The sequence below is a fragment of a genome, assembly GCF_019968955.1.
Source record: "MAG: Porospora cf. gigantea A chromosome Unknown PgA_NODE_52_length_53346_cov_320.513_1001-53346, whole genome shotgun sequence".
In the NCBI taxonomy this organism is placed as follows: domain Eukaryota; phylum Apicomplexa; class Conoidasida; order Eugregarinorida; family Porosporidae; genus Porospora; species Porospora cf. gigantea A.
Genome location: NW_027151748.1, coordinates 1 through 13,273, shown reverse-complemented (window position 1 = coordinate 13,273; position 13,273 = coordinate 1). Strand labels below are relative to the sequence as shown.

The following is a 13,273-nucleotide window of genomic DNA, read 5'->3' as shown; positions in this document are numbered from 1 at the left end:
TCTGTGTTGTCTTGGAAGTGCACACAATAAGGAGCATCTAGGCTCCCCACTTGTGGATTTTAATATAGCCCTGTAGACGGTCTCTGGACCTCGGTGCTGGCTCTTCCGCAGGCTTCTTCGAAGCCTCACGGCGCTTCTGAGTAATGGCGGTCACGAGTTCCTGCATTCCTTTCTCGTTCAGTTTCGCTGGCGGCGCGGCTGTCACGGGCACCTCAAGCCCAGACAGCATGTCGGTGACTGCGGACTTGACCTCTTTGATGTACTCTAGGTATTCCCGTTGCTCATTCTTCTCCCGCTCCCATTGACGGACATGAGAAGTAAGGTGACAACGGCCAGAGGAGGACGTCTCGAGCTCAGTAAAGGTCGTCATGTTCATGATGTTCTCGTATAGCTTCAGAATGCTGGCAGCCTGACTCCGATCAGCAGCCAAACTGCGTGATGCTTCTGTGATCCAAGCAGAGAGACGCCGGATAGTCACTGCCTCTTCCCGCTGGATGCTCTTCATTTCTGCCCTTGCTGATTCGACCTTCAGAGTCAGCCTGCTGATGTCGTCTGCAAGGTTGAGTTCTTCCAGTAGCTTCCGTTGATCGAGCGCGTAGCATTGCGCTCTCAACGTATCATGTTGGTTTGTGAGAGCTGCGATTCGAGTGTCTGCTTCCTCAATGGCTTTAAGCACCTGGCCAACTTCATTTGCTTCCGAAAAGCTCTGGATACGGCGGGAGTGGTGACTGGCTATAGATCGGAGTAGCATTTCAGACTTCCAAGATGATTCGTCCATCTTAGGCAGCTCGATATTGACAGCTACCTTCAATGCCTCGTCGTCTGGCTTGAGGCACCATTCCAACCTCGTGTCCCAGTCTGCCAAGCAAGTACCCTGGTCCATTCCAACCTCTTGGTTGACGGTTTCTACCAACAAGGTCAGTTCCCGTTCGAAGACTTTTGAATCATGCGTGACTTTTGCACATTTCGACTTGACGACGTCGGTGACTGACTGCAAAACCTTCCCACGCTCATCCTGGAACTCACTGACACGCCATCGTGTATCCAGAGATCTCACGAGGGCGTCGACATTAGAACTGGCGAGAGCAACTGCTTGATGCAAGCGTTCCATTTCGGAATTGTTTTTTGCGGCCTCATCGGCACTTGAGTTTTCCAACCAGCAGAATCCAGCTGAAAACTCCTGATTTTCCAGATGACGCACAAATTCTATCAGCGCAAACAGGGACATGCAGCTCAGTACGTGACCCGTCAACAGGCTCTCAGACGGCTAGGCATGACCTTGCCAGAGTTCCGACGTCTGTGCATTCTCAAGGGAATCCACCCTAGGGAACCTAAACGCACCTCCAAAGGCCGCCAGCAAACCTACTACCACAAGAAGGACATCGCGTTTCTGGCTCGGGAGCCTCTCATCCATACGTTTGAGGAGATCAGAGTTCTGGATAAGAAGAAGCAGAAGCATATCAACCGGAAGGAGCCATCCTCGGCCATGGCGTTGGAAGAGCGCAAGCCAATATACGCTCTCCACAGACTTGTGAAGGAGCGGTACCCCAGCCTGGCCTCGGCGCTTCAGGATCTCGACGACTGCCTGTCGTTCGTGGCGCTGTTCGCATCTTTGCAGGCCATGGATGATATGTACACGGAGTTGACCGCTGGCATCGTTACCGACTGCCAACGTTTAATGAACGAATGGAATTTCTTCGTTGCTGCGCAGTCATGTGTAAGGAAAGTTTTTGCAACTATCAAGGGTACCTACTTCCAAGTCGAGGTTGAAGGACAGACGATTACGTGGCTGGTTCCTTTCGAATTTCCGCAGCACATTCCCGGTGATATCGATTTCAAAGTCCTGACGACTTTCTCAGAGTTCTACCGGAGTATGCTCCGACTTACAATGTTCAAGCTGTACTCTGATGCTGGGTTAGCTTTTCCCCCTTCCCCTGAATCTCTTGCGGCCTTGAACAAGGGTGAACGACCACTACGCTACGGAGATCAGAACGCTGACGAAGATGACGAGGACCAGGAGATGAGGAATCTCGAAGCTGACATCGCTGAGAAGGTTAAGGCGGACAAAAAGCTTACTGAGCTGTTCAAGGGCTGCGTCTTTTTCCTGGGCCGTGAAGTACCTCGAACCGTGCTCTCTGTCGTACTTGTTGCATGCGGCGCCGATGTCATTGGCTGGCAAAGCTCCATGGCCTCCGCCAGCGAGGGTGTGTTGAACGCAAACGACCCCTCTATCACCCATCACGTCGTTGACAAGCCTCCACATCTGGTCCCACAAATGACCGCCGGCATGGCTAGAGACTTCGTCCAGCCGCAGTGGGTCCTAGATTCGGTGAACAACCGGTTACTTCTTCCAGTGGTAGATTATGTGCCGGGTGCGGCTTGCCCCCCGCATCTGTCTCCCTTCGTGGATGACGAAGTCATTGGGTACCTCAGTGACAGGCGCAAGATTCTTGACGAACTCATTGAGGAGCACGACAAGAAGGAAAAACTGACTAGGAGACTTGAAGGTGTCAAGGACGATGAGGTGTCCGACTCCGAAGACTTTAACCCTGAGGAAGAATCCGACGATGCTGGTATGGACGTGACAAAGCCGAGAGAAAAGGTCCAAGAAACTGACGAGGAAGGCAGCGATGTTAGCGGATCCGAATCTGAGAACGATAATTCCTCGAGGAAACGCCTTCGAGAGGGTGAAGCTGATGAGTCTGATGCTGAGAAGTCTGAAGCTGAGGAGCCTGAGGAGCCTGAGGAGCCTGAGGAGCCTGAAGCTGAGGAGCCTGAAGCTGAGAAGTCTGAAGCTGAGAAGACAAATGCGCCCAAAAAGAAGCGCAAGCTCACAGACACCGAGCGCGAACTTCGCCGGAGTCTGATGACATCCAAATCTCGGTGGCTCTATGATCGTGTCAAAGCGCGATCCGACGCCAAACAGGCGAAAGCTGCTGCCCTTGCGGAGCGCGCCGCGCAGCTGAAGCGTAAGTAGTCCGAATTAATACGAAAGATGCTCCAATTCCTTTGTCGTCGCTGTCTTGTCTTCGTTTCCGGTGCAACTCTCGCGTTTTCAGTGGCGTACTTTGAAAGGCAAGAGCACTTGCCGGCTTGCCTCTTGCTGGTGCACTCCTCGGTTAGTGCATACGCCGGTGAGATTCCAAGTGTATTAATCATCAGGATTCGTGAATTCTCTGGTGTTGGATGGTGCGACGGCAGTCTTAGCTTTTGGGATTTCTGCCACGAGCTTCTATTGGTGGGAGAAAAGTGTGACCTTTTTCGGTGCTATCGGTTGTGTACTACTTTCATTAGCGGCCCTCATGATTGACCGCGTGCATGAACGATTCATACAAAGACCACCTTGCCGAGAAGAGCAGAATGACCTTGACTTGGCAAAACTAGACATCGAGAACTCATTTGAGAGGTTGAAACAACTGGAACACGGCCCCCCTCCTACCAACTATTTCCTCGCGGAAAAGCCTCGAGCCGAGCTCACTGCGGACGAACGCAACGCAGCAGCGGGACTATTCCTTGAAGAATGTCCTGTTCGGAGGGTGACCGAAACCGTACTTCACCAAGGAAGCCCATTGCAAATATACAATGAGGCATATGTCAGTTTGAGTCATTAGACAAGACGAAGGCACGGAAGGTTCGCTACTCGTCTTTCTGCGAACGCCTCATCGCTTGGGAGTGCACTCCGGCAAAAGTGAGACCAGCAATCATGAGCGCGATGCATATGTAGAAGTGAATGTGCTGCTTGTCGAATCCGAACCATACATTATGTGGACGAACGACGACCAACAACTCCAACCGGTGGTGGTTGGTGATAGAAGATCCAACCGAGGTGACAAGACGATAGACTCCGTGACTGGAAGGCAGGCGAACTCGGATGGTATGAACTCCATCCTTACAGGTGGTCAGGCCTGACAACGTCTGCTCCATCCGCCTCAACGTCCAATAGGTAGTCCGAATGCATGAGGGAACTCCGTCTAGCCAGGAAGAAAACTGCACGTGGAACTGAGATGACGGGTAGTAGGGCTCTGTGCTTGGAACATCCCCGTTGTTTGGCCAGTCCAGAACCCACGTCGCTCCAACCACGAACGTTTCTCGCTTAACCCACGACAGGAGGGCAGCGCCGAGTGCAGTGTCCATGACCGCCTTTGAAGTGCGCACAGTCCGGCTAAAACCGTTGTCTGTGCCTTCGGCGACGTCCACCATCCCGCATTTCACCAAACTGATTCTATTGCCGGCGAAAGCTCCAGAGGACAACTCTGTAGCCGTAAGAGGGGCGGCAATTACGCCCAGATCAGACTGCAGTCCTGCACACTGAACGGGTTCGCCTTCTTCTAAAACTAGCAATGATCCCCTGCGGTCAACGTGCTTGCGCATGCCTTCTGACATCTCAGAGGTCACGGCTCCGTTCGCGTTCACGATCAGCAGGGGGTAGATATCGATGTTACTTAGACTTGGGATGGAATTTACCAGATGGCTCTTCACTGGGAAGTCGTGAGGGCGGAGGCCTGGCTCTTGAGCGTTGAACAGGGCGGCTTCTGCATATACAGCCGTGCACAGCAATGCGATGACATTCATCATCAATTCCGATTATTGCTCATGGTCGTACCCTGATAAGAACACGTTTTCTAACTGCTTGGTAGCCGGCAGCCCCTACACCAACTCATTAGAAGTAATTGACGCATTTCCAATGACTGATCAACGCTGGGCTGATTTGTCGTCTGATGAGTCGGATGACATTCCAATATTCCAGAGGCCTAACCTACCCGAGGAACCTTCTTGTCAAACACGCGACAGGCGGGGCAGGGAGAGAGGCCGAGGACGGAGTCGAGGCCGTGGCATGGGAAGTATGGGAGTTCGCAGAGATAGGTACGGGGACGAAGCAGCTTGGTATTCGGAACCAAGTGCCGCGAGCCTCCCATCTGTGGAGGCTACGATAGCTGCCAAAACTCAACAACGGCGGGACCAGACATTTCAGAGGTCGCCCCTGACCGCAAAGGCAGCCACTTTCAAGGATACTACAAGCAGACCGTTTGGTCGTTCCACTCAAAGGACTGCTCATGTAAGGGAAGCAATTGAGAAACCTGTTGGAAATCCTTTTGGTGACGCCAAGCCTGTTGATAGTTCAGCGCTGTATGCCGCCAAGCATAAGGAGCCAATGAAACCGAAAGAGTCGGGAGAACCTAAAAATGCTAAACCCCGAGACATGAAAGTTGAAAGGCTCAAGCGAAAGGAATCATGTGCTGAGAAGCTTGCAGATCTCCCTGAACGATCAAAGGAATCTGATAGATGTAGGCCTGAGAAGCCTGATCGGCGGACGAAAGAGATCAGTCCGAAGGATCACCGATCGCGGGGTCACACGATGCTCCACAACCAGAGAGGTCGTGGAGCCAGACGCGGGACGTGTCGTGACAACAAACACGACCTCAAGATTCCAGCTAAAGCCGTCCAAGGCGCCTCAATTTCCAATCGCTTTTCTGGTTTGGGACTCGATGAGTCTTCCGAACCAGACTAGCAATCGTTTGCAATTCACACTGCTGTTAAAAAGAGTCGAAGCGACTCTCAGATGTAGGTCCCACGTTCCACCTGGACTTGCGAGGAGGCGGCTCAGGAGGAGCCACTGAATTCTCACGAAATCGACGGGGTCTCAGCGGAATTGAGGGCTCCTCAGCCACGGCTTGTAGCCGAGGCACGCGGACGTCTGTAGTGGGCATAGGGTGGTCGGCGGAGAGGCAGTTCTCAGCGGGGTCAGGTTCAGTAGATTTCCTTTTTGGACTCCTTTTAATCTTCTTACGTTTGGGTGTTGTTGCTAGAAATGCTTCAGCGAGAACGACGGGATCTACATCCACGGGCAGCCTCGAGCAATCCCCCACACGCCAAATACCAACTCTGAACGCACGCACAGCCAGCGTCTCTGACAAGAGCAAAGCCTCCGTTTCAGCAGTGCTCTCGAGCGGTTTGAATAACTTGGCTACGACCTCATCGAAGTCGTCGGCTGGCCGAGGAGACTTGACCACTGCCGGCCATCCATGAGAGTCCAAATAACGAGCTAACCGCTCTGGTTTAGCATTTAGGTAGCAGGAGATCTCAAGGTCCTGGACAACTTCATCCCTCTGTCTCTGGGTGTCGAGCAGGGTGTCAGCCCAGGTCAGAGCAGCCTCACTCTCACTTTGCAAAATTTCATTCCAGTAGTAGCGGTAGGATAAGAGGGAGAGGGTAACTCCATCTCCTTGGCGGAGGCCTTTGAGTTCCTCGATTAGCTGTACTTTCCTTCTAACTAAGGCATCCATGGCCTAATTTCTCTTTAAACATCCCACGTTAGTCACCGATCGTGGTTTTTCGCATGGGCCCAACTTTCAACTTCAAGACAGTACACTTATCCAACAAGGGAAGCGCCTCTTGGATGGACGTGCATCGAGACCAAACAAGACTTATGAAATGGCAAAATCTCCATGGCCTCAAAGGAAGAGGTCGTCAGAAAGCTAACTGGGTGGTTCGGCCTCGTCTCCGCCGGGTTGCTGCAGGTCATATTGGCAATCATGCACTTGGCTTCAATCAGTGCGACTCTACGCTGGCCTCAAGACGGCTTTCTCGATGATGTCAACGGTATCGGGTGGTTCAACAACGCATGGAGGCGACTCTTCACCTTCGTTCCTAGGTGAGGATCCACTACCCATGACCCAGCCTTCTGATGGACAATTGGACCCCCATGCTATTTGGGTTGTCTGGTGTGGCGGCGCACATCAAACGTTTCAAGACTACCAGAGGTATAACAAACGACTACGGAAGCTACCTTTGCTTCGTGGTCATATCAGCACTGTGGGCGTCTATGGGATACGTTGGCAACTTTGGGTTCATTGTCGGCATGTTCGAGCTGCTCACAGGTCTGTTCTGTGTGGTGGGTCTCCTTATGGATCAAGATGGTTCACCATTCCTGGACATTGAACTCAAAGCCTCCACTGAAGACGTCAATGTACAGTTGTAATATCGACACCTGACTCCACAAAACGACCTTCAGGCGACAGCCTCCACCGCTCTACATATATCCTTGTACCCCTCTTCAGGTAACCTTGACATATAGAGGATCACTGGGAGCCAGTCTGGATGTGCTTGCCCTTTGTGGCTTACATTTCTTCGCAAGGATAGTCCCCAGCTCCATCCCGTACACGCGTGGCAGTGGGTTTAGCCGATCCCCCAGTAGAACATCCACGCTGGCAAATGCGTCACCCACGGAGTACTCGCATTGCACCACAGATGCAATTCCACTCTCTCGGAGCAGGAAGACCTGCAGACAGTCAGTGAACACTGTTAAGTGAAGCTGGTAATCACTACCACCTATATTGAAGAGATGTTCTGTAGCAGCCATTCAAATTTAGACAAATTCTATCCAACGTCGTCTCCAGTGTGGACTTCTGAAATTGAGACGTCCGATGCTTCGTCATCGGAGTCTTCGGTCGGCCAGTCGCGCCGGGTTATGGGCACGTTGGCTGCTGTGATCGATGCCAGACGCAGCGGCAGTGTGCGAACGAACTCCCGATTCAAACGGATTTTTTGGTCCAGTCGCAGACGGAATTTCTCCTCAGATAACGATTCCGGTGATGACGAAGTCGGAGTTCGTTCACCGCCTCCAGGACGTGGACTCCATAAAAGAGATACACCCGTGACTGCCGTCACCAGTGATCTTGGAACCTCCAAAGCTTCTGCCAACGCACTTGAAATTGACCTCTGTCTTTCAGGAGTGGACGTTGGCGTCTTTACGCCCTCCCTCCTCTTCCAGGCCGCGCTCTCCCGCTGCTGCCTCATGTACTCCAGCCACCCTTCCTCGTCTTCGGAGGGGATGTCACCCAATTCTTGCCATATGTTGTCTTCAGAGTGGAAGTGGGGAGGTACGGACACACTTCTTCTGGGAGGCACCTCGAACCGCACTTTACGTTCGTCTTGGGGTTCCCGCCGGCGAAGTCGGTGTGGAGAACCTTTGCGTTTGCGCTCATCCATCTGGATCTGCACTTCACCCTCGAGTCGCTGCCTTCGAATTGAGCGAAACCTAGTGCCCCTCACGTCACGGAACTCGCTTGCATGTCTACTGCGATAGCCTAGTCTGTGAGGGCCCACATACACTTCTTCTACGTAGGGAGCGAGGTAATCGAACTGGCCAATGAGGGAAGCGGAGTCTGAGGATAGCGTAGGGGAGGGCCTGCGATGCATAGGAGAGCCAGAATCGCTCTTCTCCTCTTCTCGCCCGTACCAGCTACTCCACGGCAAATTCCAGGGGTTCACAAATTCTTCTGTCGAGTTGATGAATGGGCTTGGCAAATCATCCCGTGGCCTTCGAAACTGTATCCGAAGGGCCCGGTGTCGGAGGCCTCGACGGACCTCGAACTCTTCCTCATTCTCTCTTGAGCGTTCCTCCATTGTGAAACGGACTTGAGTCCCTAAGGGTCTGTCAGCCACGATCAGTTCGGTCGGTCTACGAATCCCAAAAATCCGCTGAATGCCTCCTACCACACTCCGAGGAAGCCAACGGGCTACTCTTCTCGTAGCCTCCTGCTCATCCTTATCGATGGAGGCGGCCTTGTTGACCAAACGCGCGGTTTTCGGCGCGTAGCGTCGGCACTTTTCTGGGTGAGATGCGATTTATGTCTCACCGACAAATTCACCGTCATCGTCAGAGAGCGACTTGAATTCCTGCTGCCCCGTAAAAGTCCATCCTCCTCCGCCGCCATAGACGTAGGCTCTCTTGATGTTGTAAGGTCTGAACTGCGACTCATCAGGCATCGCAAACTGCCGATTGTCTCCCGCAATGTCCAACGGAAACAGTTCAGGCGCTGCAGTCCTCATAGTGTGGTAGTGATAGATCCTTGGAAAAGCAAAAACGCGGCCTGCCACTCGGCGAATGTAGTTGTGGTTGTAAGCGTACCAGAAAGGGAAGAAAATGAGGAAGGTACGCATTGCAGTACCGAATCTACTGAATGGATCCAAGTGATCCTGGATGGTTCCAACAGAAACCACTCACATAATTCGAGTAGTATCCAGCGCCTACTGTCGCTAGGGATTCAACCACATCAAGCCAAAAGAAGGCGATTACACCGTTCGAGGTCCCAAAGACACCGAGAACCACGAACATTTTGATAGCCTCTGAGAGGAAATCTGCAACAGCATCAAGGTGGATCAGAGCTCCCCTTAAGCCGGGCATGCTACCCGACAACGCGACCAACGCCAACCCCTTAATGGTCTGCGCTAAGACCATGCACGCCGCCACTGTCATCGGGCCAAACGCTACATCTACTAAGCAGACGAAGCTCATGCACTGGAAGAGCACCTTCAGGGTAGGCCCAAGACAGGCTGATTTAAAGGCGGTAGCCTCTCTCACCATCCATAAGATACCAAAGCTTTTGGTCTCCCACATTACCGAAGATCAAAAGGAAGGAATCCTCTTTGTTGAAGAGATAGGAGATATCCACGAACCGCTGGTTGAATATCGCGCTGACCCTCACCATTGCGAAGAAGTATACCCATAGACTCCAGGCGAAGGGGGTGGTGAACGCCTCCCTCGGTGGCTTCCGCCAGTGAACAGGGGCAACGGAGTTAGGCATCGTCACCGCTGCGAAATGAGGACCGTATTTACGGTGGTTCATCTTGAAGCATGAGGTCGTGACGTAACTGGAGGGCTGTTTAAGGTCGCCAAGCAAGAACAAAACGCAGGCTCCGAGCAGGGGAAGTGCCATTAAAATCTCCACTACCCGCCTCTTCGCAGAGAAAAAAGCTTTCGGCATCAGCGGCAACGAAGTAATCCCCGTCAACACATAGTAGTACCAGAGGGCGAATAGCTTGCTTAACTCCTGGACGACTCCGCCTGCAGCCAAGTACACAACCACATCGTCGACTGTGTAAAGGAGCATTGACGCTCACAGGCAATAAGAACTGGGTCAATCACGAAAGTCATCATCCGCTGCATAAGCCTTCTCTCCGTGTCTTACCGACAACGAATATTTCCAGACTGCCATCCGAATTACGCTTCCAACCAAGAAGTGGTGCTTGAGAAACAGAGAGTCGAACGCCACCAGCAACAGCAAAATCAGAAACAGGAACGGTTCATCAAAACTCACCGCGAATCTCGCCCCTAAAACAGTACCCGCTGCCAGCACGTACAGGCAGTACTTTCTGACGGGGTCATCGAACACGTTCACTCGCTCCGGCAGTACCACTCCAAGGTTCACCACAACGGATTCGAAGACACCTGGCCTCCAACAATAGGCGCTGGTCAAAAGACCTGCCAGCATCCACATCGCCGCTTTCACGGCACAGCGCACGCGACGTGGTCGTAGGCGCGAGAAGGATCGGTTGCCGGCGGCAAGCCGCTGGACGTCTACAAAGGCCGCGTGGTCGGCATGAATCATGCTGCTGTAATTAGTTTTTGCATGATCGAAGGTGGAGTTTTCGTGGATAATTATTTTTTTCTTAAATGGAACGGCGAGTGATAGTGCTACCATCAAACGCGGACCCTGCCACCAGAAACATTCCGTTGAGGGGGAAAATCGTGGCTACCGCGACACTCACCGGCGTTTGGACGTTTCTGACGCTCGTCGCTATAATCGTTGAAGGCGGCGTCCTCAGCTTCGATGTGAATCCGATGCTAGGAGTTTCCGCGGATACGCTTGTCTCTATAGGTGGGCTTAGTCGAAGTCATGTAGTGGCTGGTGAATGGTATCGTGTGTTCTGGAGTCATATGCTGCATGCTGGACTGCTGCATTGGCTGTTCAACTGCATTGCTTGGTTTCCAGTTGGCCTTATTCTAGAGCCGGATTGGGGGTCATTCAGGTTTCTTTGGGTGTATAGTGCTTCAGCTTTGACCGGCAACTTGCTGTCTGCCACCCTTGATGCTCGCAACGTTTCTGTTGGTGCATCGGGTGGTATTCTTGGTTGCTTCTCAGGGCTTGCAGTGTACATACTCGAGTTTCGTCGCTCTATCCCGTTCCATAAGATCTGGGTCGGCAGCGTCTTCTTCATGATCCTCCTCACAATAGCAACGGGATTCATGCCTTACGTTGATAACTACGCACATCTCGGCGGATCTGCTGGGGGCGTCCTCGCTTCTTTAAGCACGCTAAGTACCTGGGGTGTCCAACAATGGAGAACCCACCCGCTACCGGATGTCACCAAAGTTCAGGTTTTCGACGTCAACTCGAGAGCCCGAAGACTGAGTATCCGGAAAAGCAATAGCCCTTACGACGTCGACATCTTCGAGAAGGGACGCGGTATATGGCTCGTACGAATGGTGAGCTTTCTGCTGCTGGTTTGGAGTTGGGGGGTCATGGCGTACTACTTAGGCTACTGTGATAGCTGCTACACTCCTCCTGGTCAGCTCTACGAAATCATCAAGTCTCGGTTGTCTGCTATGTCAAGCTCTGATGAGTTCCTCAGTCGATAGGCAACATCAAGGACGTCGAGATCACTTGCTTCAAGAACATTTCTGCAGCTCATACGAAGAATCTGTCGTTTTAATCTGGTTTTCTAGAATGTCATTGTCGCGTTTCACATCTAGGCAGTGCCTGCAGCTCTCAACGCCAGGACTTGTTGCCGTCTCGAGGAGATTCAAATCCTCTTCGCCTTTCGCCACCGCCATCGGCATCGATTTAGGCACAACAAACTCCTGTGTGGCTGTCTACGACAACGGGCAGGCTCGAATCCTCGAGAATGCGGAGGGTGGAAGGACGACGCCGTCATTTGTCGCGATCTCCGACGACAAACGGTTAGTTGGAGCGGGAGCCAAGAAAGAGTTCCTTCGAAATCCACTGGGAACTTTTTTCGCAACTAAAAGACTCATTGGCAGGCGGTTCCTTGAAGTACAGAAGGATCTCAAGGACCTTCCATTTAAGGTCGTGGAGGCGCCGTCTGGTGATGCTTGGCTTGAACATCAAGGTCGTACCTACTCCCCTAGCCAGATAGGAGCTATGGTTCTTTCTAAGATGAAGGAGTCGGCTGAAGCTGCATTAGGTCACAAGGTATCCGACGCTGTCATCACAGTGCCAGCCTACTTCAACGACGCGCAGAGGCAGGCCACGAGGGATGCAGGACGCATCGCTGGCCTAAACGTCCTCCGAATCATTAACGAGCCTACAGCTGCAGCGTTAGCGTATGGAATTGATAAACGAGAAGGCCAAAAAATCGCTGTGTTCGATTTGGGAGGCGGCACGTTCGATATCAGCATTCTGGAGTTTAAGGATGGCGTGTTCGAGGTGAAAGCTACCAATGGGAACACCCATCTCGGAGGAGAAGATTTGGATATGGCTCTGTTCAATCACATCTGCGATGAGTTCACAAAAAAAGAGGGGGTGGACATCCGAAACAACCCCTCAGGTATGCAAAGAGTGAAGGAAGCCGCTGAGGAGGCTAAACGAGAGCTCTCTTTGAAGGAGACTACTACTGTATCATTGCCCTTCATAGGACAGTCATCCTCAGGACCCGTGCACCTGGAGGTTGATGTGTCACGACGCACTTTAGAGGACCTGGCCAAGCCCATAATAGACAAGACTATACCCGCCTGCAAATCTGCCATCAAGGACTCTGGGGTCGATGTAAACTCCATCGAGCAGGTGTTACTTGTGGGAGGAATGACTCGCATGCCGTTGGTGGCAAAAACTGTCAAGCAAATCTTCGGTCGAAACCCCAGTAGGGCTGTGAATCCTGACGAGGCGGTGGCACTAGGAGCAGCGATTCAAGCGGGGGTGCTTAAGGGCAACGTGAAAGACGTGCTGTTGTTGGACGTGACTCCGTTGTCCCTGGGCATCGAAACGCTCGGTGGAATCTTCACCAAACTCATCAACCGGAACACAACCATCCCCGCCAAGAAGAGCAGGACATTCACTACCTCCACTGATGGCCAAACGAGGGTCGGCGTCAGGGTCTTTCAGGGGGAACGAGCTCTTGTGAAGGATAACAACCGTCTTGGGGATTTCGAGCTTGTCGGCCTTCCAGCGGCTCCTCGAGGGGTGCCTCAGATCGAGGTCACCTTTGAAATGGACGCCAACGGCATTCTTAACGTGGCGGCCATGGATAAGGACACTCAAAAGAAGCAGCAGATCACCGTTCAGTCCTCTGGTGGTCTTTCGGAGGCGGAGATAGAGCAGATGGTGCAAGAAGCGATCGACATGAAGGAGGCAGACCAGGTAGCAAGAGAGAAGGCTCTCGAGGCTGTGAACGCAGCTGAGGAGTGAATAGATTGTGTAGTGTTCGGTACAGTGAATGAAAACTGATAACGAAGTACTTGATTTGTGTTTGA

At 52.4% G+C, this 13,273-nt stretch overlaps 8 protein-coding genes across 14 annotated transcripts; 4 read left to right on the top strand and 4 right to left on the bottom strand.

The window, feature by feature from the left end:
- Positions 1-37: 37 nt before the first annotated feature.
- Positions 38-1,111, bottom strand: KVP18_005126 (uncharacterized protein; the record flags this gene model as incomplete). Its single annotated transcript, XM_067949490.1, has 1 exon — positions 38-1,111. The coding sequence occupies one exon, from the start codon at positions 1,109-1,111 to the stop codon at positions 38-40; it is 1,074 nt and encodes a 357-aa protein (XP_067807949.1).
- Positions 1,112-1,192: 81 nt separating this feature from the next.
- Positions 1,193-2,977, top strand: KVP18_001545 (uncharacterized protein; the record flags this gene model as incomplete). The annotated part of the gene is made up of 1 exon (XM_067951688.1): positions 1,193-2,977. One exon carries the CDS (start codon positions 1,193-1,195, stop codon positions 2,975-2,977), a length of 1,785 nt encoding a protein of 594 aa, XP_067807934.1.
- Positions 2,978-3,636: 659 nt separating this feature from the next.
- KVP18_001548 (uncharacterized protein) lies at positions 3,637-4,575 on the bottom strand (the record flags this gene model as incomplete). Of its 2 annotated transcripts, none has more annotated exons than XM_067951693.1 (1): positions 3,637-4,575. In XM_067951693.1, one exon carries the CDS (start codon positions 4,573-4,575, stop codon positions 3,637-3,639), a length of 939 nt encoding a protein of 312 aa, XP_067807939.1. The 2 variants fall into 2 exon arrangements, with proteins under 2 accessions (XP_067807939.1, XP_067807938.1); XM_067951692.1 differs by having other exon boundaries at positions 3,637-4,572.
- Positions 4,576-5,534: 959 nt separating this feature from the next.
- On the bottom strand, positions 5,535-6,284 carry KVP18_001552 (uncharacterized protein; the record flags this gene model as incomplete). Its single annotated transcript, XM_067951698.1, has 1 exon — positions 5,535-6,284. The coding sequence occupies one exon, from the start codon at positions 6,282-6,284 to the stop codon at positions 5,535-5,537; it is 750 nt and encodes a 249-aa protein (XP_067807944.1).
- A 162-nt stretch (positions 6,285-6,446) lies between these two features.
- KVP18_001538 (uncharacterized protein) lies at positions 6,447-6,979 on the top strand (the record flags this gene model as incomplete). Of its 3 annotated transcripts, XM_067951671.1 has the most annotated exons (2): positions 6,447-6,652; positions 6,679-6,979. In XM_067951671.1, 2 exons carry the CDS (start codon positions 6,447-6,449, stop codon positions 6,977-6,979), a joined length of 507 nt encoding a protein of 168 aa, XP_067807917.1. The 3 variants fall into 3 exon arrangements, with proteins under 3 accessions (XP_067807917.1, XP_067807918.1, XP_067807916.1); XM_067951672.1 differs by lacking the exon at positions 6,679-6,979 and having other exon boundaries at positions 6,447-6,656; XM_067951670.1 differs by lacking the exon at positions 6,447-6,652 and having other exon boundaries at positions 6,686-6,979.
- A 398-nt stretch (positions 6,980-7,377) lies between these two features.
- KVP18_001544 (uncharacterized protein) lies at positions 7,378-10,391 on the bottom strand (the record flags this gene model as incomplete). Of its 4 annotated transcripts, XM_067951686.1 has the most annotated exons (7): positions 7,378-8,612; positions 8,640-8,979; positions 9,008-9,336; positions 9,365-9,461; positions 9,489-9,877; positions 9,904-9,943; positions 9,972-10,391. In XM_067951686.1, the coding sequence occupies 7 exons, from the start codon at positions 10,389-10,391 to the stop codon at positions 7,378-7,380; spliced, it is 2,850 nt and encodes a 949-aa protein (XP_067807932.1). The 4 variants fall into 4 exon arrangements, with proteins under 4 accessions (XP_067807932.1, XP_067807933.1, XP_067807930.1 ...); XM_067951687.1 differs by lacking the exons at positions 9,008-9,336; positions 9,365-9,461; positions 9,489-9,877; positions 9,904-9,943; positions 9,972-10,391 and having other exon boundaries at positions 8,640-8,943; XM_067951684.1 differs by lacking the exons at positions 7,378-8,612; positions 8,640-8,979; positions 9,008-9,336; positions 9,904-9,943; positions 9,972-10,391 and having other exon boundaries at positions 9,342-9,893.
- Positions 10,392-10,456: 65 nt separating this feature from the next.
- On the top strand, positions 10,457-11,422 carry KVP18_001549 (uncharacterized protein; the record flags this gene model as incomplete). The annotated part of the gene is made up of 1 exon (XM_067951694.1): positions 10,457-11,422. The coding sequence occupies one exon, from the start codon at positions 10,457-10,459 to the stop codon at positions 11,420-11,422; it is 966 nt and encodes a 321-aa protein (XP_067807940.1).
- An 88-nt stretch (positions 11,423-11,510) lies between these two features.
- On the top strand, positions 11,511-13,208 carry KVP18_001551 (uncharacterized protein; the record flags this gene model as incomplete). The annotated part of the gene is made up of 1 exon (XM_067951697.1): positions 11,511-13,208. The coding sequence occupies one exon, from the start codon at positions 11,511-11,513 to the stop codon at positions 13,206-13,208; it is 1,698 nt and encodes a 565-aa protein (XP_067807943.1).
- Positions 13,209-13,273: the final 65 nt, after the last annotated feature.